Consider the following 27,482-nt stretch of genomic DNA (forward strand, 5'->3'; position numbering starts at 1 on the left):
TATGGTGTCAAATGGACTATTGAGGTTATGGTGTTCATACATATTTTCTCGAAGTTTCAGAGACTGCAACTAAGTTAGTTCGAAGGAACGATAAACATTTAACAAAAATAGAAAAGAATGGCTAAGTGGGGCGAAGGTGATCCACGCTGGATTGTTGAAGAACGTCCAGATGCTACTAACGTCAATAATTGGCATTGGACTGAAAAAAATGCCACACCTTGGTCAAAAGACAGATTCCATCAACTCTTCAGTAAAGTAAAGATTGGTATGACAAATTACTTTTCAATATATTGAATGAAAAAATAACCGTGATATTTATTTCTAGATAATGAAAACATTGAATGCATTATTGAATCTCTGGACAAATGTAGTGGAGAAGCTACTGCCAATAATCGCAAAGGGAAACTTATATTTTTTTATGAATGGGAATTGACTCTTTGCTGGATTGGATTCTTCAAAAACAACCACGAAAAACGCCACAAAGGAAAAGCAACTATACCAAACCTTTCAGAAGAGAATGAGATAGATGATGTGGAAATAACCATCACAATTGATGAATCTAATGAAGAATCGGAAGTCATAAAGCAGTTTATGTATAACGATGGTCGAAAGAAAATAAGGCAGTTGTTGGGTATCTATATTAAGGAGCTTAAGGAGGAGTACTCGAAAAATCTTATTCTGCCAAACAAGAACTCGGAAAAAATGCAACCTCAATCTGATATCCAGCACAAAGGAAACAGCATCTTTACTTACGGAACTAGTTCTAGCTCATCAAAAGTGGAATCATCTCTTGGTTGCAAATTGGATGTTCGAACGCTTAATATTGAGGAAGAATTTCAATGTACAGCTAATGATCTGTATAATGCTCTAACTAAAAATGACATGCTAGCATCCTTTACAAGAGCTCCTGCAAAGGCCGAAGCATCGAGAGGTGGAGAGTAAGTAAATATTATCTTTTTTCCCTTATGTAGAACATTCTTCTCTTTAACTTGAAGAGTTGAGTTACAAAAATCGGATAATATTTAGTTATACCGATCCGATACTCAGTATTTAAAAGCTTATGGAAACACCTATCTAACTTTAACTCATAATTTTATTTACCTGTTCGGAACGATTACTAAGTTATTTATATATAACTGTGTACCAAATGATAAGATATGTACCATATCGTATTTATACCCATACATACATTGTATATGTATGTATTAGGTTAGGTTAGAGGATGCGCGGTTGCTTAGCAACCGCTCCACTCGGAGCCCTGCTGGTCCATTGTGATCATCCTGATAGAGTGAAAGAAAAAAGGAAGAGAGATAAGCTTATGTTAGGGAAGATGTATCTACGAAGAAGTTATCGTTTTGTCTTTAGCCATTTTAGTTGTTCTTGTAGCAGTGATGTGACGTTTTTTATATACTGTTAACCCAGTTCTTCCTGGACAATTAAACAGATGCAGCGTATGGTGCGGGCCTGTATCGCACGCTGGGCAGACGTTCCGCACATCTTCTTCAATTCGTACCCAATATAAATTGAGACGGCTGCACCATCCTGTACGTAGTTGGGCCAAAACTACCTTGGTTTGCCTAGCAGCCGACGTTCTTCAGCTGCAATGGATGGGGGTAAACTCCGAGGATAGCATTCATACTGTAATTGTTAACTACTTTTGCGACTGCATCAATATGAATGCCCGTCTGATAGGTTTCAAGATCTAGGGGCTCTCTCTTATATCACTAGACCTCTCTCTCCAGGTCATGTAGGTCCTTCCTGACACGCCTGGGTGGGGGAGTTCTGTCCACCCACGATAACACCCAAGCAGGTACTGCAACGAAAGCATATGATTATACTGGCGTAAGGGAAAAATCTTCGTCTTCTCGTGTAAATTGTCCACAGGAGTCATGAGGAGGCACCCCGTTGCAGTTCTCAGAGCGGCATTCTGGAAGGGCTGAATACTCTTCCACTGCGTTGCACTCGTATTCGCTGACCACGCTTTGAGGAATTTGTTCCTACTTTATTACAGATTGCTGTGGCTTCCGCGGAAGACTTGAACATGCTATCGAATGTGACCCCAAGGATTTTAGGGAAGTTAGTGGTCGGTATTATGTGTCCTCGACCTGCACATTCAGCTGTGTTCTCATCTCCGTAGTCCATGTGGTAATTAGTGTTCCCGTTTATTTAGTGGGGGACATTTTCATATTCTTCGATAGGAAGAAGGCTGCGAGCTCCGCGGGACAGCTGTTCAACCTGACACATTTTTCATCAACTACAGGACTCGACCCCATGATCGTACAGTCATCCGCATATGTTACGATCACCCCATCTTGGGTAATATTTAAAAGCTTATTGAAACACCTATCTAACTTTAACTCATAATCGTATTTATACCCATATCGTATATATACCCATACATACATTTTATATGTATGTATTAGGTAAGGTTACGGGGTTGTTTCACTCTACGGGGCTCGGACTTCTTGTTCCGGAATTCTACGTACGACTAGCGTCCACACATATAATTGACTATCCAAGGTTTCAAACTTGGCATTCTCAACGTCCTCGAATAGCGTGGCATGGTTGACCGTATCAAAGGCCTTTGATAGATCAAGGGCCACCGCTACTGTTCTATGGCACGGCCTGTTCTGGTTGAGTCCTCGACTGATATGTGTGGATATGGCGTGCAATGCTGTTGTGGTACTATGTAGTGGACGGAAACCGTGTTGATGATTAGCAACTGAATAGCTTTTCGTGATACTGGGGAGGAGTAAAACCTACTACTTCTTTGCTACTGGCGATAAACGCGAAATTGGCCTGTATGATTCGCCTTTGCTGGCATCCTTGTCTGGCTTCAGTAGCGCTACCACCCTGCCCTTTTTCCATGCTTAGGGAACTATGTGGGTGGCTAACGACAAATTAAGGACTTTGGTTAGATACTCAACTCCCGGTGCATCGAGTTGCTTCAACATTGCCATTGATATTCCTCCCGGGGCGCATTAGATGACTTAGCGTTTCGTTTACATCCTCGGCGGAAAGAGCTCGTTCTATCACTCTCTGGGTGTTTGATAAATTGGCGGTTAAAATGGCCAGCGCACCTCTTCGAATCAGTCACCGTTACGTCGTTAAATGTGACTGCTGTCCTATCATCCTTTTTCCAGGGTTCGAGAGTGACTTTACCGTTAACCACAGTTTACTCAAATCGGTTCCAATGTTGCAACACTTCAGATGGTCTAGCAACTTTTTCCGCTTATGCTCCTGTACCATCCTGTTGAATTCCACTGTCAGTTTACTGACTCTGCGATCAGTAGGGTTTTTAGGCCGAAGTTCATCACGCTCACACGCTAGTCACGCTTCTCACGCTGCTGAGGAACTTGGTCTTGAGAAAAGTGGGGCGTTCAGAGGTTATTAAATCGGGCGATGTACTGATGGAGACGATTATCGGGTGATGATCATTTTAGTCATCTAGCTAGCTGAAGAATTGTTGTAGTCAGTATCATCCGATTCATCAGCAATTTGACGGCTGGTCAAAACCCGACCCCCTAAATTCTCCACATACTTCATAATGACCGAATGTCCAAATAATTGACTACACAAATTGACAAAGTTCTATGAGTCTCACTGTACAACTCGCTGCTTGTTCCTTTACAAATAGACTTAAGGGTTTCAAGTTAAGTAGGGTGTCCAAGGTAGACTGAGGTGTGCTTCTAAGTGCACCTGTAATTAATGGTGATACTACTCTTTGGACTTTGTCAATGTTTTTACTGAGGGAAGCATTCCCCAGAGAGTGCCACCAAACTAAACCACCATAAGTCAAACAGCAATCCCACGGCGGCCGGTTCTATGTACCGGATTGACTCGGAGGTACAAATCGCCGACCAGGGGCCGCCAACTCAGCAAATATATGTTCGTGTTCGTCCATTTTTCTGACGTGGGAGCAACATTACCCGGAATGTTTGCTCCGTATTCTCTTGGTCCAAGCCGGGATCGAGACCAACCCCGGACCATAGTTCTGCTCCGTTTGTCGTAATCGCATCCACCACAGATCGGTTTTGGTGAGATGCAACGGATGCATGGAGTGGGTGCATTTCCGGAATTGTTCCGGCTTAAACCGGATACAGGAGTACAGCGATAGGGACTACATTGCTTCCTGCTGCGTCAATGTAGACCCCAGTGAGTCTTAATCTTCGGCGTCCTCGTCGTCTTAGCAATATGAGACTCCCCCGCAATCTCCTCTACAGCAATTTACGCAGCAGTTGACGCCACACATTGCTGTTCAAGTTCCGGATAACGCATCATTTCTCCAGTTTAATTGTGATGGTCTCCGAGGTAAGATTAACGAAATTGTAAGCTTTATGAGTCGGAAAAACATCAAGGTCGCAGCGATCCAGGAAACGAAGCTAAGTACCACCTGCAGGCTTCAAAGTTGTGATGGATACAACGTACTGAGGAAGGATCGCTCCAGAGGTGGAGGATTAGCGTTCCTATAGCACCACTCTGTCCAGTACAGACCTATATCGCCTGAGCTTGATTCTAGTGACCCGTACATGGAATGTATGGGGGTAGCGGTCAAGTGTGGAACCGCCGAGGTAGAGCTGCTCAACGAGTACATTCCGCCGTTAAATAGCTGTGCCCCACGTTATATGCCTAATATCAGTTCACTTCTGGTAGGCAATAACCGTCCGGTGCTAGGGGATTTCAATGCCCATCATGAATTATTCCATTCCGTCCTAGGTAATGACCAAAGAGGCATGGCGCTGGCTGAGCAAATTGATAGCTCCAAGTTTTGCACAGTGAATGAGGACGCGCCACCAGAATAAGGGGAGACTGTCACAGTTCACCGGGCATATCCATCGTGTCTCCAGGTCTCACGAATGACGTAACTTGGCAATCAGCCATTTCTCTATGCTCAGACCACCTCCCCATTATTGTCGCCATCAACAGACCACCCGACTTCATGGACTCAGAACGCCGCACTTTCCTTAACCATGGGAAAGCCAATTGGCAAGAATTCAGAGAATATACCAATCGCCGCTTCAGAGAACTGCTGATTTTCAGGTAGCAGATAGCTGTTTCCGGGACATCATCAAAGCTGCAGCCGCTCTTAACTTACTCTGGGGTAAACAGTCGTTATCCACCCTGGAAGTTCCCGATGTCTGGAAAATGGGCAGGGTGGTCCCGCTACTGAAGCCAGGCAAGGATGCCAGCAAAAGTGATTCATACAGGACGATATCACTTTTGTAATCAGTAGCAAAGACGCTTGAGACTTTATTCCTCTCCAGCATAAGAGAGTGTTTCCCAGTAGCCGATCATCAACACGGATTCCGGAAATTGCACAGCACAACAACAGTATTACACGCCATTTCCACAAATGTCAGCAGAGGTCTCAACTAGAACAGGCCATGCGATAGAACAGTTATGGTGGCACTTGATTTATCAAAAGCTTTTGATACAGTCAATCATGCCACACTGTTCGAGGACATTGAGCGCACCGCCCTCCGGCCAAGTTTGAAACGTTGGAAAGTAAAGTACATGTGTGGACGCCAGTCGTACGTGGAATTCAGAAACAAGAAGTCGATCATCCGTAGAGTTAAACAGGGAGTTCTCCAAGGCGAGGAACTCCGGAACTGTTTAAAATCTACCTTTCTGACATTCCACGCCCTTCATACGGCATAGAGATTATAACGAACGCAAATGATTGTACGCTCGTGGCGTCCAGACCCATTCTTGATGATATTTGCGATCTGTTAAACGCTTACCTTGTTGATCTTACCGCCTTTTTCACTGCGAGGAATATGAAGATATCCGCCACTAGTGTGAGATCAATGACCTCCTCCCCATCCTTGTTTTGAAATGTAGCCTCGTTTCTCCTATTACATATTTTGAGATTATGTCTATGAATAAAATCAAATAACGGACTCACCTCTTGCATTGGTAACCTTACTGTCCCATTGAAAGTGTTGCGCGTTGGCGTCAAATCTAACGATGAGACTGCCTTTGCTTCCCAGATCCGCGAACAGCTTCTCTACTACTTGGCCCTTTGGGTCGGGGTACTCGTATGGCAGTTATAAGGAGATGAAGACGAGAACCCTCCCAGATTGAGTCCCCAATCTAACCGCCGTGGTGTCTCCTCTGCTGAAATTATTAAGGAAGATTAAGTTCAAGTTCTTTTTAGCGACAATACAAGTTTTAACCGGTTGATAGGGATGTTGGAGGGTGTACTACCCACTTCATCACCATCCTGCACCTGGAGGTTAACCGCATTGGTGCATGCCGATGGCTTCTTCTGCTCGAGTTTTGGCCTCACCGGAGTGCCAGATGCCTCAACTCTCTGAGTTGTAGATATGACAGAGAGAGGTGAGTCATTCCCAAAGCAAGATGGGACACTTTTCTGAGTGAGCCTCAGGGTTTTGATTCTATTCATTGGATGCTTCGGCATACTACGTCTCTGTACGTGAGCAATATCTCGTCCTCACCCGCATTTGAGATCATGTCCATGGTCGTCGCCGTTGAATAATTGTCGTTGATTGGTTTTGTTTTTTATTAATTTTTATTTCGTTTTCCATTAGAGGTTTGGACAGTGCACTATAGGGCCGATGGCATGTTTTTGAGGCAACAAATTATATATTTAAGTTAGTCGTTTGAATAAAAAAACTAATGAAATTATGTTCAGAACACTTTCAAAACCTCGAAAACAAAAAAATACAACCTGGCAACAACTTACTTATGTCTTATGTCGAGTTGTTAAATAAGCCATATTTTCTTTTCACCATTTCCTGAAATTCAAACTTAATCAAGCCTTATAATATTATTGGCGCCAAACCAAAACTGTTTGCATTACATTAACAACGTGGAACACATGGAAAATAATGTAGATCAAGATTATTATTAGAAATAAAATGTATTGTTAAACGTGGTAAATTTTCTCTGGGGTGAATGTGTACTGTCTTTTAATATAGTTTTTGTTTTCGTTCGTGTGTCATTTGGAGTAGAACTTTCGGTATTGGGGGCGTATTTTGGAGACAATATACATGTGATGAAAAGTAATAAAGCGTTCTATCATATTTTTAAACAATTGTTTGCACCAATTTGCACCTTTTCGAAAAAATCAATTTGCAGTAGCTTAACGTTCAAATTCATATATTTTTTTACATTTAGCTGGAAAATCAGTGATAACCCACAAATGTAATAAACTGGATCTCAGCAATATTGAATTAAATATTGCCGACAAATATGAAACATGAGCATAAAAAAACTAACTAATAATATTTGAACCGAACAGCATTTTTAAGAAGAAAAAAGTTTATTTTGGTTCAAGACAGAGTCTTCAAGTTATTGGCGTCATCTGATCCGTCCTTGTCAATTACGTATTTTAACGAGTATGGAAAAGATAAAAGTCAAGCTGGGCCGACAATATGATGCCCTAACTCACTCTGCATACTTAGTAGAGCTACTAGTAAAAACCAATTGCTTATATTGTGTATTTGTTTGAAGTAAATAATGTCAACAATGATCTTCATTGAATGCCCAATATGGATTAAATCGGATGAAATATATATAAGGAAGCTAAATCTTAATCTGAATTGTTTTCCACTAAATTTAAAGGAGATATTTCTATACTGTAGTACCAAATGTCATTGCTTTAGAGGGTATATTATGACATAGAGAAGACTTAGATATAAAATCGCATGAAACATATATAGGAGAGCTTTAGATATAAAGGAATTGATTTTGTCCAAACATGGCAGACATTAATTTTGACGGAATTTTATCGTATGATCCAAGACACAACTTAATTAGAAAAAAATAGCAAGGTTGGTGTATCATTTACAAAAAAAAAAAAAAAAAAATAAATAAAATGATGGGAATATATATGGCCGCTATATGTAAATCTGAACCGATTTCGACCAAATTTGTCAACCTGTGGACGCGTCCGGTCGCACTCAGCTGTGCATCCAATACATAGCTCCTCGAAAGTATATATAGTATATATACTCTTGATCAGCACAAGGTTCCATGAATGACCTTACGTGGAAATCACTCTAGCTTCCAAACGAAATAAATTAGGAGGTTGATAAAATTTTGCTGAGACGTATTTTTTAGGTCCGTAGAATTTTTGACACTAAAAATGAACAGAATTGTTGTAAATTAGCAGTTTGTGTTCCCTATGTGTGGAAACACCTTTGCAAAGAAATGTCCATAAAGTCCATTTGTTTTACAAAAAATTCACTTGATGTTTGGTTTTTGTTACAATTACAAAAGAAATTTTAACAATAAGAAGAGTAGTTAAATGTACAAGTATAGTGCCTATATAAATGTACCCTCTCTATTCGGTATTTTGTTGACTTGTGTCATGTTTGTTATCGGAATTGTAACAAATGTGTTCGTAATTGGTACTACATGCACTGACAGAAAATTGTTTATATAGGTTCATCATTCTACAAATTCTTACCAAATGGTAGGAAAGGTATTAAGGAGGAGCAAGTTGAGTTTTGGTGCTATATTTTAATTAATGCTATTTTTTTAACATACTTACGGCAAAGTAATTTTTTCGTGGAGGAAGTAGTACTCGGTTATCCGGTTATTCGACACGAAAGTTGGGATACAAAATCAGTTCCGGTTCTACAAAACCGATACGTACAAAATGGGAACCAATTAAAAGCTTATGAAAATACCTAACCAACATATGATGGGTTGGTTGTTCCAGAGTAATACTAGAAAATTGGTATTTCGCACCGGAAGATTTGGAAAAAACATAAAAAGTCCAAAATGACCCTTTTGGGATATTAAAATCTGTATACTAAATTGTAGCCTACACTCTCACATTTCCAAAAGCTGGCGGAAAACTCTGTAATTTTTACCGAATGTAGGTCTTGTTATCCTAAACGCAGCGACAGTATGGACCAACCTTCCGAAATCAGGATACAAAACCTACCTGTCGTGACATTTTGAAATCCTTATTTCGATTATCGCTTTAGAAATAGCAAAGTAAAAAAGGAATATATTTGCAATTTGGAACCCTATATCTCGGGAAGTATTGATTTACCCCAAACTGTGTTTAGAATAACAAGACCTACCTTCGGTAAAAATTTCAGGATTTTCCGCCAGCTGGAGCGGCTTCCGACTCAAGGTATACATGTTCGTGTTTGTTTATTTTTCTATTTTGGGAGCAACGCATCTCGGAATGCTTGCTCCGGATTCTTATGGTTCAGTCTCGGCGCGATGCCTAACATGAGTGCGAGATTAAAGCGATAAGGACTATGGGAATCCTCGTCATAGTAAGGAACTCCCCCGCAGTCTTCTGAGAAGCAATCACAATGGTGGCTCTTGACTTATCAAAGGGCTTTGATACGGTCAATCGAGGACGTTGAAAATACTACCCTCCGGCCGTGTTTGAAACGATTGATATTCAATTATTTGTGTGGACGCCAGTCGTACGTAGAATTCCGGAACGGGTAGTTCCCCAAGGTATATATGGATATATACGGAACTGTTTAACCTCTAACTTTCTGCGCCCTCCAGACAGCATCGAGATCGTAACTTATACGAATGACTGTACGATTATGGCGTCGGGTCCTGTCGTTGATGACGTATTTTTTGGTGACGTAGTTGGTGCCTTTTTCGCAACCCTTTTGCGTTTCTGGCCAGAAACTGACGGTGAGGACACAAACTCATCTAAATCTTGGTATTTCTCAAACAATGTAGAGAAATTCTCGAATCGGAGTGATAGTGAGGAAAAATCTTTTTTCATCGATGTCAATTCCGACTGCAAATTCTTTACAAAATTAAAAAAGTCTGCAGAGAGTTTCCTACATTGCACACAACACCAACGAACACCAACATTATTTCTAATTGTGTCTACAACTTTTGCATTAATCCTAGCACATTTTGCATGCCATTGATTAAGACAAAACCAACAGGTAACACACAATTCATCCTCTGCAACAATATTACATAATTTAAAAGGGCACGACATTTTTTATTTTAATTATTATTTTTTTAATTATAATTATTTCTTTTTTAATACAAGTTACAGCTATATTTTTCAAGATTAGATCTGTAGCTGGAATTTTTTATTTATTTATTTATTTTATTCTTTTTTAAATTCTTTTTTAAATGTTGGCAACTCTTATGAGATGACAAACAAGACGATATGTTACAACAACTAATTAGCTAATGTAACAAAAGAAAGAGGATAAAAGGAGAATGTATAACTACACAATTTGAAAATTGATATTTCTTTAAAAGACAAAACAAAATTTTAAAACACTACACCAATTATCACTTTGAGTTACAAAATCACTATTGAACACTTTAATACACCTTTTTACCAGATTAATTAATTTAATAAAACATATAACTTAATTTTTTTTCAAAAGCACGGAGCATCACAATTTTTTGACACTAATCACAACAGGGTTGCCAACTGAACTGTTTTGATATAACACGGTTTGAAAATTGAATATTTTTAATTTTTTTACACGATTTTATTCCATTTAGCACGATTTGAAATGTTATGTACTTACATTTTTAAATTTAAATTTAATTTTAACGCACTAAGATAAAAGGTAAGCCAAAAAATATTTTGTATTTATTCAGTTATTTATGTTTTTTAATTTTGTTAAATATTTTATGTATCCCTAAAAGGAAATGTCAGATAAAAAACTAAAAGAGAAGGCAATTTCTTTGGAAACCAAGATTAAAATTTTAGTAAGTCTGTTTTTACACGGTAGATTGGTTTCAGAAGAAGCCGTATATATATATATATATATATATATATATATATATATATATATATATATATATATATATATATATATATATATATATATATATATATATATATATATATATATGAATTGAAGACTGCCCTGCCCGGCAAGCGCCGTGAGCACCTTGTTCCTACTTTTCAATTTATGGCAGATATCTGTGGCTTGCGCGGACGACTTGAACTTGCTGTCGAAAGTGACCCCAAGAACTTTGGGTTAGTTAGTGGTCAGAACTATGTGCCCCTCGACCTGCACATTCAGCTGTGTTCTCATCTCCGCAGTCCATGTAGTAAATAGTGTAGTCGTTCATTGGTGCCGGATATTTTCATATCCCTTACATAGACGAAGGCGGCAAGTTGCTCTCCCAAACAAATACGTCATCAACGACAGGACCCGACGCCATAATCGTACAGTCATTCGTATAAGTTACGATCTCGATGCTGTCTGGAGGGCGCAGAAAGTTAGACGTTAAACAGTTCCGTATATATCCATATATACCTTGGGGAACTACCCGTTCCGGAATTCTACGTACGACTGGCGTCCACACAAATAATTGAATATCAATCGTTTCAAACACGGCCGGAGGGTAGTATTTTCAACGTCCTCGATTGACCGTATCAAAGCCCTTTGATAAGTCAAGAGCCACCATTGTGATTGCTTCTCAGAAGACTGCGGGGGAGTTCCTTACTATGACGAGGATTCCCATAGTCCTTATCGCTTTAATCTCGCACTCATGTTAGGCATCGCGCCGAGACTGAACCATAAGAATCCGGAGCAAGCATTCCGAGATGCGTTGCTCCCAAAATAGAAAAATAAACAAACACGAACATGTATACCTTGAGTCGGAAGCCGCTCCAGCTGGCGGAAAATCCTGAAATTTTTACCGAAGGTAGGTCTTGTTATTCTAAACACAGTTTGGGGTAAATCAATACTTCCCGAGATATAGGGTTCCAAATTGCAAATATATTCCTTTTTTACTTTGCTATTTCTAAAGCGATAATCGAAATAAGGATTTCAAAATGTCACGACAGGTAGGTTTTGTATCCTGATTTCGGAAGGTTGGTCCATACTGTCGCTGCGTTTAGGATAACAAGACCTACATTCGGTAAAAATTACAGAGTTTTCCGCCAGCTTTTGGAAATGTGAGAGTGTAGGCTACAATTTAGTATACAGATTTTAATATCCCAAAAGGGTCATTTTGGACTTTTTATGTTTTTTCCAAATCTTCCGGTGCGAAATACCAATTTTCTAGTATTACTCTGGAACAACCAACCCATCATATGTTGGTTAGGTATTTTCATAAGCTTTTAATTGGTTCCCATTTTGTACGTATCGGTTTTGTAGAACCGGAACTGATTTTGTATCCCAACTTTCGTGTCGAATAACCGGGTAACCGAGTACTACTTCCTCCATGAAAAAATTACTTTGCCGTAAGTATGTTAAAAAAATAGCATTAATTAAAATATAGCACCAAAATTCAACTTGCTCCTCCTTAATACCTTTCCTACCATTTGGTAAGAATTTGTAGAATGATGAACCTATATAAACAATTTTCTGTCAGTGCATGTAGTACCAATTACGAACACATTTGTTACAATTCCGATAACAAACATGACACAAGTCAACAAAATACCGAATAGAGAGGGTACATTTATATAGGCACTATACTTGTACATTTAACTACTCTTCTTATTGTTAAAATTTCTTTTGTAATTGTAACAAAAACCAAACATCAAGTGAATTTTTTGTAAAACAAATGGACTTTATACATTTCTTTGCATAGGTGTTTCCACACATAGGGAACACAAACTGCTAATTTACAACAATTCTGTTCATTTTTAGTGTCAAAAATTCTACGGACCTAAAAAATACGTCCCAGCAAAATTTTATCAACCTCCTAATTTATTTCGTTTGGAAGCTTGGGGTCACTTTCGACAGCAAGTTCAAGTCGTCCGCGCAAGCCACAGATATCTGCCATAAATTGAAAAGTAGGAACAAGGTGCTCACGGCGCTTGCCGGGCAGGGCAGTCTACAATTCATCTGTCCTGCCAATCCTACCTATATATATATATATATATATATATATATATATATATATAAATATTTATATATATACGGCTTCTTCTGAAACCAATCTACCGTGTAAAAACAGACTTACTAAAATTTTAATCTTGGTTTCCAAAGAAATTGCCTTCTCTTTTAGTTTTTTATCTGACATTTCCTTTTAGGGATACATAAAATATTTAACAAAATTAAAAAACATAAATAACTGAATAAATACAATATATTTAAGTACATAACATTTCAAATCGTGCTAAATGGAATAAAATCGTGTAAAAAAATTAAAAATATTCAATTTTCAAACCGTGTTATATCAAAACAGTTCAGTTGGCAACCCTGTTGTGATTAGTGTCAAAAAATTGTGATGCTCCGTGCTTTTGAAAAAAAATTAAGTTATATGTTTTATTAAATTAATTAATCTGGTAAAAAGGTGTATTAAAGTGTTCAATAGTGATTTTGTAACTCAAAGTGATAATTGGTGTAGTGTTTTAAAATTTTGTTTTGTCTTTTAAAGAAATATCAATTTTCAAATTGTGTAGTTATACATTCTCCTTTTATCCTCTTTCTTTTGTTACATTAGCTAATTAGTTGTTGTAACATATCGTCTTGTTTGTCATCTCATAAGAGTTGCCAACATTTAAAAAAGAATTTAAAAAAGAATAAAATAAATAAATAAATAAAAAATTCCAGCTACAGATCTAATCTTGAAAAATATAGCTGTAACTTGTATTAAAAAAGAAATAATTATAATTAAAAAAATAATAATTAAAATAAAAAATGTCGTGCCCTTTTAAATTATGTAATACTGTTGCAGAGGATGAATTGTGTGTTACCTGTTGGTTTTGTCTTAATCAATGGCATGCAAAATGTGCTAGGATTAATGCAAAAGTTGTAGACACAATTAGAAATAATGTTGGTGTTCGTTGGTGTTGTGTGCAATGTAGGAAACTCTCTGCAGACTTTTATAATTTTGTAAAGGATTTGCAGTCGGAATTGACATCGATGAAAAAAGATTTTTCCTCACTATCACTCCGATTCGAGAATTTCTCTACATTGTTTGAGAAATACCAAGATTTAGATGAGTTTGTGTCCTCACCGTCAGTTTCTGGCCAGAAACGCAAAAGGGTTGCGAAAAAGGCACCAACTAAGGGAATGCCTAGTTTCTGTGGAGAACACTGTTCCACAACCGGTTTCAGTTAATATCACTGAAACAACTGAGACTGGACGTGAACAGTCGTATGCCAGTGCTGTTACACACCCAGTTCCGGTAGATAACAGCGGTATAGGTAAAGGGGTTAATAATCCTGAAGTCATGAGTATTGATAGTGAGGTTTCTAAGAAAACCTCCCAATCTACTCGTAACATACAGGAATTATCACTTCCTTCACTTATCACTAGTGATCGTCCCGTGACTGCTACTGGCAAAACTCAACCTGTCCAAAGATCATTATCTATGGCTCCCGCCATGAAAATGATATTTGCAACAAGGTTTGCGCCTCAATCAAAAATTGAGGGAGATTACTTTTTGAGATGCTACAAGCTCCGATCTGCATTTTCTGAAAGTAGATCTTCTTTCAAAATCGTTGTGCCTGAAAATATTTTTGTACAGTTGATTTTAAAAGAATTTTGGCCTGCTAGGGCATTTATTAAAGAATTTGTGGAGAGATCCGATAATTTAGCTCATTTGCCTCTTAGACCAGATTCGGTGCCAAAAAACTAAATGACTCATTTTCTATTTGCTTTCAGAATGTAAGGGGGCTTAATACAAAATTAACCAGTTTATATACTGATAGCATTGGTTTCAATTATAATGTATTGGTTTTCTCCGAAACTTGGTTAAAAACATCTATATTAAATAGTGAAATTTTATGTTCAAAATATCAAATATTTAGAAAAGATCGTGTTTGTAGTATTGCAGTTGATACCAAATATACCACTAATTTAATTGATCTAAATGATTTTCTTGATATAGAATTTGTTGGTGTTTCCATTGAATTGGGCATATCTAAATTGTTTGTAACTTGCTCTTATATTCCCCCTTCATCTTCACTTGACATTTATAATCAGCATTTATCAGCAATAAATTTAATCACTGAAAAAATGAAAGATTCTGATCGCATTCTGATCCTTGGTGATTTTAATATGCCCTCCATTAGGTGGCTTCCAATGCCAGATTCTGAAGCTTTGATTCCTTTGCCATCCGAAATGAACAGTACCCAGTATACATTTGATGTTATAAATAGTTTGTGTGACTTAAATCTTTATCAAATAAACAGTGTGAAAAATTCCCTCGGCAAAATTCTTGATTTGGCGTTTGTAAATATAACACAGCATTTTGATATATTCAGAATTCCTCCAATATGCACTCCTGAAGATATATAGCATCCAACTTTATATATCTCCATGACTCACAGTTATGTAATTGAAGAAAGTCAGTCCGACTCATTTAAAACTGTCCTTAATTACAAAAAAACTAATTTTCGAAAATTTAATACCCTCATTTCCTCTGTAAATTGGGCTTCTGTGTGCCTGTGTAACAGCCATAAAGATTTAGAATATGTAATTGATAAATTTTATGATATTTTAAATAGATTTAAACTGGAATGTGTTCCAACCACTAGAGTTAAAAATTCAAATAAATATCCATGGATAACCTCTGAGTTATCAAGTTAAAAAAACTCTAAAAATAAACTTTTTCGTAAATATAAAAAATCAGGCTTAACAATAGACTACACTAATTACTCTGTTGCTAGATCTAAATATACTTTAGAGTCTCGTAGATTGTATAATCTTTACCTAGACAAGATTAAAAATAATTTTAAATCCAATCCTAAATCTTTTTATGATTTTGTTAATCTAAAACGAAAAGTTTCCTCAAAGCCCTCAGTATTGAAATATAACAATAAAGAATTTGTCACAGGCACAGATATTGCTGAATGTTTCGCAGATTTTTTTGCCACAACCTATTCCAGTACATCTTGCCAAATTAAAGATTCGTATCCTTATAAGTTATCACAGGCTGATCAAATTTGTATGCCTTTTCTACAACGTCAAGATGTGTACAATAGTCTGTGTAGTTTAAAATCGATTAAATGTCCAGGACCGGATGGCATACCTAATATAATTCTTAAATATTGTTCAGAAACATTAGCATTTCCGTTAACTATATTGTTTAATTATTCACTGAAATTTGGTCACTTTCCTACTTTCTGGAAAAAATCTTATATTATACCTTTACATAAGTCTGGTAGTCTTACTAATGTGTCAAATTATAGAGGAATTGCAAAATTAAGTGCCATACCAAAATTGTTTGAAAAATTAATTACTGCAGTAATTTCACAGAAAATTCAATCTATATTGAGTCCATATCAGCATGGTTTTCGTAGTGGTCTTTCAACTACAACAAATCTTATACAATTTACGTCAACAGTAATAAAAGGATTTGTTCAGCGTAAACAAACTGATACAATTTATACTGATTTTAGTAAAGCTTTTGATAGGGCTAACCATGAACTCCTAATATATAAATTAAATTATATGGGTTTCAACACAAACTTAGTCAAATGGATATCATCTTACTTAAAAGATAGATCACAACTAGTTTTGTTTGAAGGGTATCTATCCAAAACGATTAACGTTCCATCGGGTGTTCCGCAAGGAAGTCACCTTGGACCGGTCCTCTTTCTTTTATTTATCAACGATTTACCTAATTCCATAAATTACTCGAAATTGTTAATGTACGCAGATGATGTTAAATTATTCATTTCCCATAATTGTGATAAACGAGCCAGTTTACTTCAAAACGATTTAGATAGCCTTTTTAAATGGTGCAAGTTAAACTGTATGGAGTTAAATTTAAGCAAATGTGCTTCTCCAGATCTTCTTCTCTGATATTACAATATAATATTGACGGTCATTCATTATCAACTGTAGATTCATTTGTGGATCTAGGGCTCTTGATGGATCTAAAATTAAATTTTAATAGCCATGTAATAACAATGGTAAATAAAGCAAATGGTGTTTTAGGTTTTGTTAAACGGTGGGCCAAAGAATTTTCTGATCCATATATAATAAAACAGTTATTTACGTCTCTTGTTAGACCTATATTGGAATAGGGTTCTGTTGTATGGGATCCTCAATATGCAATATACTCAGATAAAATAGAATCCGTGCAAAAACAATTTCTGCTATTTGCCTTACGAGGTTTACATTGGAATAGTGATTTTGTTTTGCCTTCTTATGCTAGCAGGCTAAAATTAATTAGATTGCCTACACTTAAAAGTAGACGTATTATGTTGAACTCCATGTTTGTACTAAAAATATTAAATGGTAATATACCTTCAGATTTCCTAATCTCATCTATTAGAATTAATGTCCCGTTTAGATCTAGTAGATACTACCAATTATTATATACTGATTTTCACCGCACGAATTATTCAATGGGCGAACCTCTTAGTAAAATGTGTGTTGACTTTAATTCTGTGTATTGTAATGTAGATTTTTGTATGAGTTTAGAAGTTATTAAATCTAGAATAATTTTATTTTTAAACAATTAACATACATGTTTTATTATTTGACAAACTAGCTGATGAATTAGATTCTGTAGCTGGTTTTCAATTTCCTACTGAATTCCCATTATGATGCGGATCATGATGTGTACGCGATCCCTCCGTAAAGGGAGTTCGCCCCCTCGGTCGGCAGGGGTGGGAATGTGAGGCGTGGGAACGTCCGAAAAAAAAAAGACCGTGTAAAAACAGACTTAGGTGTATTCTTTTCTTTATTCCGTTTTATATATATCTTTAACATATATATATATATATATATAACAGATCAAATATACATATTTTTTGATTGACTTCTAGGTTTCATCTTTATGGTGGTAATGTACATGGAGTTTTTGACGAACTTATACCTGAAAAGAAGATAGTACTTCGATGGCGGCTTAAGTCTTGGCCATCTGGTCACTATTCAAACGTTGAAATCGATTTGACTGAAATGGTAAGTTATAGTAAAAATGTGTATAGGATTAGGTAAACATGTATTTCCAAATAGTCTTAATGTTGTCCCCTTTTATAGAAAATGTATAAAGCCTTATTTTTTGCGGATAAATTTAAATTGGCTTATCAAAAATATAAAACTCCCTCCAGGGAATTTTTGTCTATAGATGGCTTCCTAAACCAGAACATGGAAGCAGAACTAGTTTTGCAGTCTATAAACAACACAAAATACACCACTGTTACAAAAAACATGTTTTTGTGCTCCAAAAAAAATTAAAATCTCGACTTTTACGACAAATGTTTTTTGGCCCCCCACAATTTCAATTTTTTATGCAAAGTTCCTGTTTATATTTTCGATTACTCGATCTTTTCTTCAACCATTCTATCAATTATCGCTTTAATTAATTATTGAATTTAACGATTTTATTTCTTTTCCACTAAATACTAAATATAGCCTTCAAAATTGTATGCTTCACAACAATAAACAAAATGAAAAAAAAGAAATATAAAGCTGTTAGACAAAGTCTCATAATGTCTCATAAATAGAATACAAAAGTGGTGACATGTTATGCCCTGCTTGATCATACATACGTGACATACATGTTTTATTTGGGTCCACGTTTCGATATAGACTGTATCATCGGATCGGATTCGTTCCATACAATTTCTCGACAAGCTTATTATACATTGTTATGTTTTTTTTAGTTTTATTTTCGAATTCAATTTCTTCAACAATTTTAGAGGCAGTTAATAATTATCGTACTAAACTAAATTTTACAATAGAAATGGAAGAAAAGAACTGTATTCCTTTTTGGATATAAAACAACTCTGCTCTATTGAAAGTGTTTCTTTTCTGTGTGTTCGTCTTACGAAATAAAAATACTTTTTTTGTGTTTAAAGCGTCAATAAAAGTGTCAAATTGTGATACTTAAATTAACACTATTTATCTTTTTTCCAAAAATGTGAAGTTTTTCTGAATAAAGTGTTTTTTCTTGCTTAATAAGTTTATTAAATATTTTCTGCGTAAAACATCTGTGTTTTGTTTTATTTTCGTCGTGTTTTTGTTTGTTTTGTCGTTTGTAGCTGATTCCCCTTTAGCAGTTCTGTACGTAATAATAGATTTTTAGCATACTTTTAGGCACTAATAGTATATTGATTATTTCACCGTGTTCACATTACACAATTTTATAAAAAATTATTAAGTGGTATTTTCATCTAATTTGTTATTTTACAAAAAATGGCTTGCTCTTTCAAAGACTTCAGTTAGAGACATCAATGAGCGTCTTATTTCTTGGTTTATTTGCGATAATTTTATGCATCTTAAATGTGCTGGTTTTAATGGTAGACACTCAGGGCTGTCATAGAAACCAATTTTGTCACTATTGGTTTTAAAAACGACAAGAAAAAATGATTTGGTGTCATGAAAATCAATGTTATCGGTTTTATTTTCGAATTAGAATTTTATCGGTTTTGGTTGTCATAGAAGCCAAAGTTATTGGTTTTGTTATTGGAAATAAACCAAGTTGCTTAGAGCTGTCACTTTTCATTTGCTTTGGATTTTTTAAACAATTTTTAAAGGACTAGAAACTTGGATTTTTTAAAGAATTTTTAAAGGACATTTAAAGGACAACAAATGTGGATTTTTTAAAGAATTTTTAAAGGACTATAGACGTGGATTTTTTTAAAGAATTTTTAAAGGACTATAGACGTGGATTTTTTAAAGAATTTTTAAAGGACTATAGACGTGGATTTTTTAAAGAATTTTTAAAGGACTATAGACGTGGATTTTTTAACAAATTTTTAAAGGACTATAGACGTGGATTTTTTTAAGAATTTTTAAAGGACTATAGACTTGGATTTTTTAAAGAATTTTTAAAGGACTATAGACGTGGATTTTTTAACAAATTTTTAAAGGACTATAGACGTGGATTTTTTAACAAATTTTTAAAGGACTATAGACTTGGATTTTTTAAAGAATTTTTAAAGGACTATTGACGTGGATTTTTTAAAGACTTTTAAAGGACTATTGATGTGGATTTTTTAAAGAATTTTTAAAGGACTATTGACGTGGATTTTTTAAAGAATTTTTAAAGGACTATAGACGTGGATTTTTTAAAGGACTATAAACGTGGATTTTTTAAAGGACTATAGACGTGGATTTTTTAAAGGACTATAAACTTGGATTTTTTAAAGGACTATAAACGTGGATTTTTTAAAGGACTATAAACGTGGATTTTTTAAAGGACTATAAACGTGGATTTTTTAAAGGACTATAAACGTGGATTTTTTAAAGAATTTTTAAAGGATATTTAAAGGACCATAAACGCGGATTTTTTAAAGAATTTTTAAAGGACCATAAACGTGGATTTTTTAAAGAATTTTTAAAGGACCATAAACGAGGATTTTTTAAAGAATTTTTAAAGGACCATAAACGTGGATTTTTTAAAGAATTTTTAAAGGACCATAAACGTGGATTTTTTAAAGAATTTTTAAAGGACCATAAACGTGGATTTTTTAAAGAATTTTCAAAGGACCATAAACCATAAATCTAGAAAGCAGCTTTATGAGTAAGTTTACAATAAAAAAAATTACTTACGCTATCTCCGGTAACTCCAGTGGGTTGCTGAAATCTCTAAGAGCTTTTCTCTGAGCGTTCTTCGTCCAACAACACAAAGAGTACCACTGCTGATGCCATTTTACTTTATTTATAGCGACTTATTCCTTTTTTTATTTTCTTTACTTTAACTGATATTTCAATGACAAATAAACAAACAACACATGTAAGCAACAACAGCTGTTTCGAACATTGGTTTTATTTACATTCGAAATTGACAAAACCAACTTGGTTTCATGACACCAAATGAAACCAACATTGGTTTACAAAAACGACAATAAGCAAAACCGACATGGTTTCTGTGACAGCCCTGACTATGTTTTTATTACTGACAAGACTAAAGGTCTACGTTGGTCTTGTTTTGATTGTAGAGATCTTCAAGTTGATTATCATAGCCTTTATAAAGAAACTAAGGCTAAAATCGATAAGTTAAAAAAATGTTTTAATTTAACTTTTAAAAAATTTGAAAAAATTGAAAAATTGGTTAACAGGTTTGAATTATCTGATGGTTCTCCAAAGAGGAAAAAAAGCTTCAGCTGTTGTTAACAATATGGAAACAAACAATTTAGGTCTCGATAATTTAATCAGCTTAAATTCTCCGATTTCGTCAAATCCTCCTCCTAATAGTAAAAAACTAGTTTGTCATGATAGTCGTAAAGAATCGGATGTTACTTCCAACGCTACAACCTCAATCTCGAATTGTACGACTACCAAAAGAGCATTTTCTAACCCACCTGTAATTGTGGTGCAAGCTCCAAATTTAATTCCTCCAAACCCTTCGGCTGCTGTAAATGTTGATGATCCATCAACTTCTAATCAGCTTGTTGTTGTCGCACGTCGCAAAACAGTATTTATATCCAGACTTCATCCTGAAACTTCTATCGTTAATATCTGTAATTATATGAAATCTAAGTTACGTGACATAAGCAATAATGATTTAAACATCTTTAAATTTAACTCGTCTCAGGAGCGGGACATTATGTCGTTTAAAATAACAGTTCTTAATAGACTTTTTAACACTGTTGTTAGTAGTTCATTTTGGTCCGATGATATATTGGTAAAATAATTTGTTTTTAGAGAACGCTCCAATGTAGATAAGTCTGTAAACATCGTAACTGCGCCAAAAAACTAAATGACGTCTGTCCGATCCTTTATCAAAATGTAAGAGGATTGAACACTAAGCTTAGAGATGTTTTCCTTAAAAGTTTCTTTTTCTGAACATAAAATAATTGATTTCACTGAAACGTGGTTAAAGCCTGATATCCTGGACACTGAGTTATTCTCATAATTATCAAGTCGACAGAAAAGATAGATTATTAAAAAAAAGGTGGACGAGTTCTAATAGCAGTTCAAAATTTGATTCCTTCAGAAATGATTGATGTCTCAGCGGATCCTAATATTGAATTTATCTGCGCAAAATTAAACATCATTGGTAATACTATTTTCTTAACGAGTTCATATATTTCACCTAATTCTGAACTTGAAATTTATTTTAACCATGCAGATTTATTTGCAAAGGTGTCTTCATTGCTTACAGATAATTCTGCATTAATTTGTTTAGGGGATTTTAACCTTCCTTGGGTATCTTGGACCTCAGGTGACAATATTCTAGATTACATACCTCTGACTTACCCAACAGGTTTTGATAACTTTTGGGATAAGATATTTGAGCTTTGTCTGTACCAAGTAAATCATGTGTTAAATGTTAAAGACAGGTTGTTAGACTTAATTTTTTCGTCTTCATTGAATATTTCGATAATTTCATACAATTCAATATAAATAAGCCAACATGGCCAAAATCTTATATTAACATACAACAGTATAAAAACAGTCTATAACCAAATTAATCTAAAAAAAACTAAATAAATAACAAAAACTATCAACGAATAGTAAAATATGTACAAAAAATAATAATAATAATTTAAATTTAATAGCAATTTAGCAATTAGACCCTCAGACAAAACTCCTCTACCAAGCTGAACAACAGTTTAGCAAGGTAGAGAGGAAAAAGGCAAGAGGCATCAATACACTTAAGCGCTAATCATCACTCGTTTCAAACCGAGCGAATGTAGCTACTACAAGTATAGCAAAAAAATCCTTAAAAAAGAAAAAATACAATAAAATTATGTACTACATGGAAAATAAACAACCATAAAAATGGGCCCCAGCCAACAACTAAAAAAAAATAACAAAAAATAACCCTCAACCAGAAACTCAATGAACAGACAAATATTCAAAACACCTCTTCTTGTACATATCAAAATAACAGGTAAAATTACGCAGGGTCAGAGGGAGCTGATTCCACAATCTCGCAACTCTCACAACAAACGCCTTCTCACCAACTACAGACGAAAATCTTGGAAACAGCAATTGCAAATTTCGAGATGATCTACAAAACACAAACTTATACAAAGGAGAATTAACATTCCTCATAATTCGGTAATGACACAAAAGAAGGCGATATTCAACATATCTGTCAAATGACAGTCCAAGAAACTTAATAACATACTGTGTTACACGATCACTACGGCGCAACCCAAACACATATCTAACAATAGAGTTAACAAGTTTGCGTACGTGAAGAATTAGGGAAGCATTCGCCCCAGAGATGACTTCCAAACAATAGTTGACATGAGACATTAATAAAGATCTGGCAGCCATCATCCTAACACTAAGAGGCAAATGAGCTTGAAGACTATTGCTGTCTCGTTTGCGTTTTCAGATGCGGAGGCTAGCATCTGAAAACGCACACGAGACATCAACGAATCAACATACGCTGAAAAACTAAGTTTGGTGTCAATGACTACACCTAAACATCTCATCTCATCCACAACATTAACCACAAAGGAGCCAACACAGATGCACGGCGTAGGAACATAACGAGGACTATTAAACAGAACAGCTTCTGTTTTATTCCAATTTACAGACAAACCATTAGAGGAGATCCACATAGAAAGCAATCTCAAAGTAGTGTTTGCCACATTTTCCAACTCAAAGAGATCTGCACTTCTAAAGAAGACATGAATGTCATCCGCATACATGAAAACTTCACAACTGGAATTAGACACAGACCCCACAATGTCATTAATGAACATAATAAAAAGCAGAGGGCCAAGCACAGATCCTTGTGGGACACCACACCGCACAGCACAAACATCAGACTAAACACCCCTGTGCACAACAAACTGAGATCTTCCACTCAAATACGACGATATCAATCTACACGAAGAAGGAGAGAAACAAAACTTGTCTCTCAGCTTACAGAGCAGAAGCGTATGATCCACAGAATCAAAGGCCTTAGACAAATCAAGGCCAACAAGCAAACCAACATCAGAACTATTGAACACGTCACGAATGAGATCAGTGAGGGCTAAAAGATGAACCGTGGTGCTAGAACCACGCCGAAACCCAAACTGGGAACTACTCAAATACTTACGGTCATCCAGAAAATCAACAATCGCATCCTTAATAACATGTTCAACCAATTTCGACATAGCCGGCAGAATGCTTATTGGTCGAAGATTCGTCTGATGATAAGAACTCCCCTTCTTCGGCACAGGCACCACACGAGCAACCTTCCAAGCAAGTGGAAAGGTTGACGTCATAAAAATACAATTTACAAAATGCAGAAAGTGACTACAAATGTAAGGGAATACGCATTTGAAGAACTTAATAGGTATGCCATCAACACCTACAGCAAAAAATCATCCATGTACACACAGTCAAATCTAAAAGAATTAAAATCATTGGCCACACTAACAACAAAATCACGAGACGAACCTAAATTGCCAACACTACAAAAGTAATTATTAACAGCATTGACATCAATAAATGGTACATCACAACCATCATCAAGACAACCAAACGACTTTAACGACTTCCATATCTGCATACTACTCATACGACCAAACATTTCCTCATAAAATTTCCTTCTTTCATTACGCATGACAGCCTTACATCGGTTTCTATACATACAAAATATCTGCCTGTTGCGAACCGTAGGACGCCTACGCCACTCCAGATAAGCCTGATCCCTAACGTAACAGGCCGACTTTACCACATCCAACCCCAACCAAGCATCCTTTTTTGGGCGAGAACAGCTGGTAGCAGTAGGTACAAAAGACAACAAATTTTGAAACAACAAATCGAACAAAGCCAACTGTTGGTCAACATCACTTGTAAGATACAGAAGACTAAAATCAAAATTGCAAACATAATCTTCCACACCCCGCCAGTCAGTCCTACGAAAATCCAGGAACTCAATAACCTTTTTTCAGCAAGAACCGGGAATTCAACCCCTCCAAAAATTAATGCATGGTGGGAAATACCAGGGCACTGCCCCTGCGAGGAAAAATTCACAGTCAAGGCATCAGAGACCAGGCAAAAGTCAATTAATGAGGTAGTGCTACGAGCAACATCAAGATGAGTGGGACTGGAATTGTGTACAACAGAAAGCCCAAGAGATCTGCACAGTCTTCGCATTGATAAAGAATTCAACGGTTTAAACAAATTATAGTTAAAATCGCCACAGACAACAATGTTCGCATATGAATCAAAAATACCCTCATGGATAAGACTAAATGTGTCTACATCCCCACGAGGTAAGTAGACGACAGTAAAGAGCACTGTAGTGCCGCCCAGGAAAAGCTCAGCAGACAAAGATTCACACACACCATAATTCTCCGATCGGTAAACCATCTTATATGACAAATTATCACGTACATATAGCATTACACCTCCACCAACGCGGCCAACACGGTCATTACGCAGAACCTTGTACCCCGGAACCATCAACGACCTCGAAGAAACTGCAGGGTTAAGCCAAGACTCAGTCACTGCAAAAACATCAATATCACTACCAACAAGCAGACATTTCAACTCATCAACCTTATGATTATATCTAGATGGTCGCAAACTTTGACAATTCAAGTGACCATACGTAAGTTTACCATGGAAGCAAGAAGAGACATGCCTGAAAAATTGAGCATCCCTGATCACGGGTCCGAGATTCCCATCAAGGGACAAAGAAATCAAAAAAAAAAAAAAAAAAAGGCTGGGGAGCATAATTATAGAAGTTAGAAAAATCATAGAAAACAATAAAATAAGAATAAATACAATAAAATAAATTTATAATAAGGCAAAAATAAAGGCAAAATTTGTTATATTAACAATTCACTTGGCCCAAGAAAAATAAGAAAAAATATCAAAAAATAGTGAGATCAACAACACTATTTTCATAAAGTGGTCTAGGAGCATTTTAGATACTCTTTCCGAAAATGAACACCATAAAGGTGCATCCCTAACCATTTTCCCACAGTGGGCCCAAACCAATTTCTCCTACAGTGACCATATGAAATATAAGACTGGCCACTGTGGGATTTCCAGATGGATTTGGATTATGAGAATAAGTGGTCTGGGAGCATTTTCGACGCTCTTTCGAAAATGAACACCATAGTGGTGCATCCCTAACCATTTTCCCACAGTGGGTCCAAACCAATATCTCCTACAGTGACCATATGAAATATAAATCTGGCCAATGTGAGATTTCCAGATGGGTTTGGATTATGAAAATAAGTGGTCTAGGAGCATTTTCGATGCTCTTTCCGAAAATGAACACCATAAAGGTGCATCCCTAACCATTTTCCCACAGTGGGCCCAAACCAATTTCACCTAAGAGGACCACATGAAATATAAGTCTGGCCACTGTGGGATTTCCAGATGGGTTTGGTTTATCAAAATAAGTGTTCTAGGAGCCTTATCGATGCTCTTTCCAAAATTCGATATTGGAACAAAATTCAAGCAATTATGCCTTTTTTATTAAATCCATATAACATTTTTATTATTATATAATTTTCATTATTGTAACTTTTATTTTGTTTTCATAACAAGCAGTTTTGAGTTAAATTTAAATTTATCTCTGAGAGAAAACCAGTGTTGGTAAACGAATAATCAAAGTAGCGCAATTTAAATTTAAATTTATTTTCACGCACATCAATTAGTAAGTAAGCAAGTAAGTATATGTTGCTCTATAAATGTTCGAAATTTCAAGTTATCTATCTTGCTGTACAGTAAATGAATAGGTTCTTATGGGATGGACACATTTTTTTATCGGGGTAGTTTCACACAAACTTTATCTCAAAACCAAAATAGAATTTTCTGAACAATTGGCAAATTTACTTATTTACTTATTATATATATTTGAATTTGTATAAGTATGAGGCGTTTAGTAATTACTTTATGACATATTTAAATAGGGTGCACAGGTTGCCCAACACACACGCTAGTTGTGCATGAAAGAGTAAACATTGTATAAAAAATGTCTAAATCCACAAAACATTTATTATACCATTATCCAGAAATATTATCGAATATAATTAGTTTGCTATTGTATTTTTGCAAGTACTAATTTTTAGTGTTTCTTTAAAATTTTCGTTTTCAGAAAAATTGTACCCAGATGAAACTGAAGCAAACAGGAATTCCTGCGTCAGAATATGATGCTATGAAGACAAATTGGAATCGATACTACTGGCATAGTATTAAACAAACATTTGGATTTGGTGTTCCATTGGCAGATGTTTTATGAACTGCAACAGAAAGATAAATTTATTTATTTCATTGATTGATTGAAGTAAATAAAAAAGATATTTAGAATAAATTTTAAATAAGCCCATTTTTTGACAATGTGTATATTTTCTGTTCAAAAATTTGAAAACAGGAACCATCTAAATAAAATGTTTTTCAATGTCAGTTGGAATCTATTTTAAAGAATGCGTGGACGCTACAACTTCGACGTTTGGAAGAGGCAAGCGCAATCATATCTTGTTATTAAAGGATGCTGGATGGCCTGTTGATAATGTGGCAGATGCTGATTTTAATGGCCAGGATTACATTGATGATTGAACCATACAATTAAGGGCACATTGCAGCTGCAACTACCGCAAAAGATACTTGGAGTGCATTGTTGAATGCATATGAAGGTTAGGTTAGGTTAAAGGGCTCGTGGTTGCCTTTTTGGTAACCGCTCCGCTCGGAGACTTGCTGGTCCATTGTGTTCATCCT

General features: G+C 35.8%; 1 protein-coding gene across 1 annotated transcript; it reads left to right on the forward strand.

The window, feature by feature from the left end:
• Nucleotides 1-27,093, forward strand: LOC101901661 (activator of 90 kDa heat shock protein ATPase homolog 1). Its single transcript, XM_059124924.1, has 4 exons — nucleotides 1-265; nucleotides 326-938; nucleotides 17,675-17,810; nucleotides 26,863-27,093. The coding sequence occupies exons 1-4, from the start codon at nucleotides 118-120 to the stop codon at nucleotides 27,004-27,006; spliced, it is 1,041 nt and encodes a 346-aa protein (XP_058980907.1). The 5' UTR covers nucleotides 1-117; the 3' UTR covers nucleotides 27,007-27,093.
• The last annotated feature ends 389 nt before the right edge of the window (nucleotides 27,094-27,482 follow it).

This window comes from Musca domestica, unplaced genomic scaffold, assembly GCF_030504385.1.
Source record: "Musca domestica strain aabys unplaced genomic scaffold, Musca_domestica.polishedcontigs.V.1.1 31, whole genome shotgun sequence".
In the NCBI taxonomy this organism is placed as follows: domain Eukaryota; kingdom Metazoa; phylum Arthropoda; class Insecta; order Diptera; family Muscidae; genus Musca; species Musca domestica.